The sequence below is a fragment of the Theobroma cacao genome, chromosome 6, assembly GCF_000208745.1.
Source record: "Theobroma cacao cultivar B97-61/B2 chromosome 6, Criollo_cocoa_genome_V2, whole genome shotgun sequence".
NCBI lineage: Eukaryota > Viridiplantae > Streptophyta > Magnoliopsida > Malvales > Malvaceae > Theobroma > Theobroma cacao.
The window spans coordinates 6476822-6479941 of NC_030855.1; the positions used below are offsets into that span (position 1 = coordinate 6476822).

Below are 3120 nucleotides of genomic sequence, written 5' to 3' on the forward strand. Positions count from 1 at the left end.
ATTTTAATATAATTGAATAAAAATATGACTTAACTGTTAATATAGTAACATATCAACAGGTCTCCTGGTCATTAGCAATTTTTTCTTCTTTTGTCTTGGAACATATCAAAATGAGTTTCCTGTTTCTGATCTTTATGGTACTATCTCATTGATTATCCTTTTTCTTGTTGAAATTTGTTCAATCATAGCTAAGTCGTTCCTTTCTAAGCAGTTGGTTTCTCTTTTCACTCATCAGATTGTGGTTACCATATGAATTTTCTTATTACAGAAGGAATTGATTATTAGTTACAGCCATGGGTTCTAGGAATGCATCAGAATTGAATCTAATCAGCGATACAGATGTCATGATTGATATATTACTAAGGCTACCATTGAAGACTTTGATGGGATGCAAGTGTGTCTGCAAATGGTGGAATAACCTCATCTCAGACCCTACTTTCAAGTCCAATTATTCGCGAAGAAACCCCCAGTACTATGTCTCTGGATTCTTCCTGCAGAATTTCTTGTTTCTTGAGCTGCGCTCAGAATTGTTATTTTTCCCATATGAAGGACAAATTGATGCTGCCCCTGAGCCATCTCTCTCTTTCATTGAGGACGATAAAGGTGTTGAAGGTGTTCGTATAGAAGATTCCTGCAATGGGCTTCTCCTATGCAGCAGCTTCCCTGGCCAAGAAAAACATCGCCCATACTACCTCTGTAAACCAACTACAAAGCAGTATCTTCCCCTGCCTTATCTGGAATGCAGAAATGTATTCAGCAGTACCATTGCGTATGATCCTAACAAGTCACCTCATTACAAGATTGTATGCATTTGTGATTCCTATTTGTCAGAAAATCATTGCCAGATAAAGATATTCAGTCCAGTCACAGGCTCATGGAAAGTCTCGGGTAAACCATTCTCTGTTTTTGATGAAGGAATGTTGTTCAACAGAGGAGTCTTCCTCAATGGTATATTACATTGGATCGGCAGGAGAAATCTGGCGCTTCGATTCGATTTGGAAAGAGAAGTTATGCTGACAATGCCGATGCCTCCTATTCAAGAAGGATGGACAGAACGGAAGGTGAGGTATTTTGGTGAATCAGGAGGCCATTTATTTCTAATTGAGACCTATGGTGCCCTTACTGCTGGAATTGATGTGAAGGAGATGAAATCTGACTATTCTGGTTGGTTTGTCAAGTACCATCTCAATCTTGATACGGTAGCATTCCATAGTCCAGGAATAAGAAGAAATTACAAGTTAGCTATATTACATATTGCTCACCAGCATGTAGGGGATGAAGATGAGTCATTCATGGTGATACATGTTCCAGGTGAATTTGTCAGTTTTAAACTTAAAGATAACACTTTGAAGGAGCTCCAGACAAATAATCAAGTGAACGAGGATCTGGGGTTGTGGTATTCATGGGAAGGAGTGTATCCTTATTCAAACGCTGACTGTTATCTTTAAGCCTTTAATTTTGTTTCTAGTTCATGTTCCATTTTCAAATAAGAACTCTGCCTTTTTACATTTCGTATTACAAGAATTCATATCTGCGTTTGCTGGTGACTGTCCTTCAGACATGCTTCCATATTTTGAAGCTGCTAAAATAAACTTGACATAACAAAAAACATTTAGTTCCAAACCAATGACCAATAAATAACTAAATAATAATGGATAACCATTGGAAGGACCGTACTACGTAACGGGTTTATCATTCTAATAAAATCCATCATTAACATCTAATGTTAAAATACTAATATCATTTAAAATCATCTATAATTTTCAACCATAATTAAATACATATAATTAACCACATCATCAACCATAAACAATTCCAAACACTCAAACAAAAATTGAAAACACGCACGCAAATGTCACATCATTCTAGTGTCACAAAATCTAATGATGAACTAGAAACAATTTATTAATAAAATTGGATCAAAATAAAAAAAGTTAAATAAAATTTAAAATTTAGTTTAAAGCATTACCTTTCATTGACTATTAATTAACATCAATAGTATTAGAGCATTCAACTGATGCCACTTCTTCCTTACTGATATCTAAATCCCTGACAACTGCAATAAGATTATTCACTTTTATTTCTACAGATGCAATATTATAAAAAAATGTTTATTAAAAACATGTAAATAAATCAAACTTGCTCTAATCATGCATTTAAACAAAAGAAACATAACAAAAAAAAATGATAGAGTGTATTACCAATTTCCCCAAATAGCCAATCCTTACAACATAAAATTGCCTCCATTAGATCTAGTTTAAGTAAGCTTTAATATTGATCAAGAACTCTACCACCAACACTAAAAATAGGTTTGAAAGCCACTGTCGATAAAAGAATGACCAAGATAAATCAAGCCCTGATAGAAAGCTCGGGATAACAAAACTAATTTGTCTTCTAAACTTGTAAAATATCCAATTCTATTGTTGTTTTAGTCTTTTGTTCATCCAAATATTGCTCTTGGCAGTCCCAAACTCATGTTGAAAATTGTCAAAGTCCTAATTAATAAAAACAAAACAGCTACAAAATATTAAAATAAAAAACAAAAAAATTATTTCAATAACAAATAATACTTCAAAAATAAAAATTTACTTTCAATAACTCATTTGTTTCCTTTTTGCAACTTTCTCCCATCAAAAGGTGTGTAATTTAAAGAGGATGATGGAGTATTAGAAACTATGACAGTATATTCATTATAAAAAACAAATAAATGATCTTTAATTTTTCTAAATTCAGCTAAATTACTCCCATAAAGCTTTGTGTAACTCCAATCCACAAATTGAATCTTATACATAGGATCAAATATCATAGCTATAGCTAAAATCACATTAAATCTAGACTAATACTTCTCAAACTTAACAAACATTTGAGTAGCGATATTTTACAGATACACATCATCCCCACTCATATGTTCTTGTAAGGTCATGCATGTCATGAATATCGAAGGAAAGTACAAGTCAAATGTGGGATACTTTGTTTCAGAAAACACACAAGTAATCTCATAAAAAACACTCAAGGACTTGCTAAGTTTCTCAACTCTATCCCACTCATATCTAGATGGACAATTTTTAAAATTTGAATCATGAATTTCTAAATGATAAAAAGCCATGCGAAAATAAAGTG

General features: G+C 32.9%; 1 protein-coding gene across 1 annotated transcript; it reads left to right on the forward strand.

The window, feature by feature from the left end:
• On the forward strand, window positions 217–1581 carry LOC18595570 (F-box protein At5g07610). The gene has a single exon (XM_018123109.1). It carries the CDS (start codon window positions 294–296, stop codon window positions 1446–1448), a length of 1155 nt encoding a protein of 384 aa, XP_017978598.1. The 5' UTR covers window positions 217–293; the 3' UTR covers window positions 1449–1581.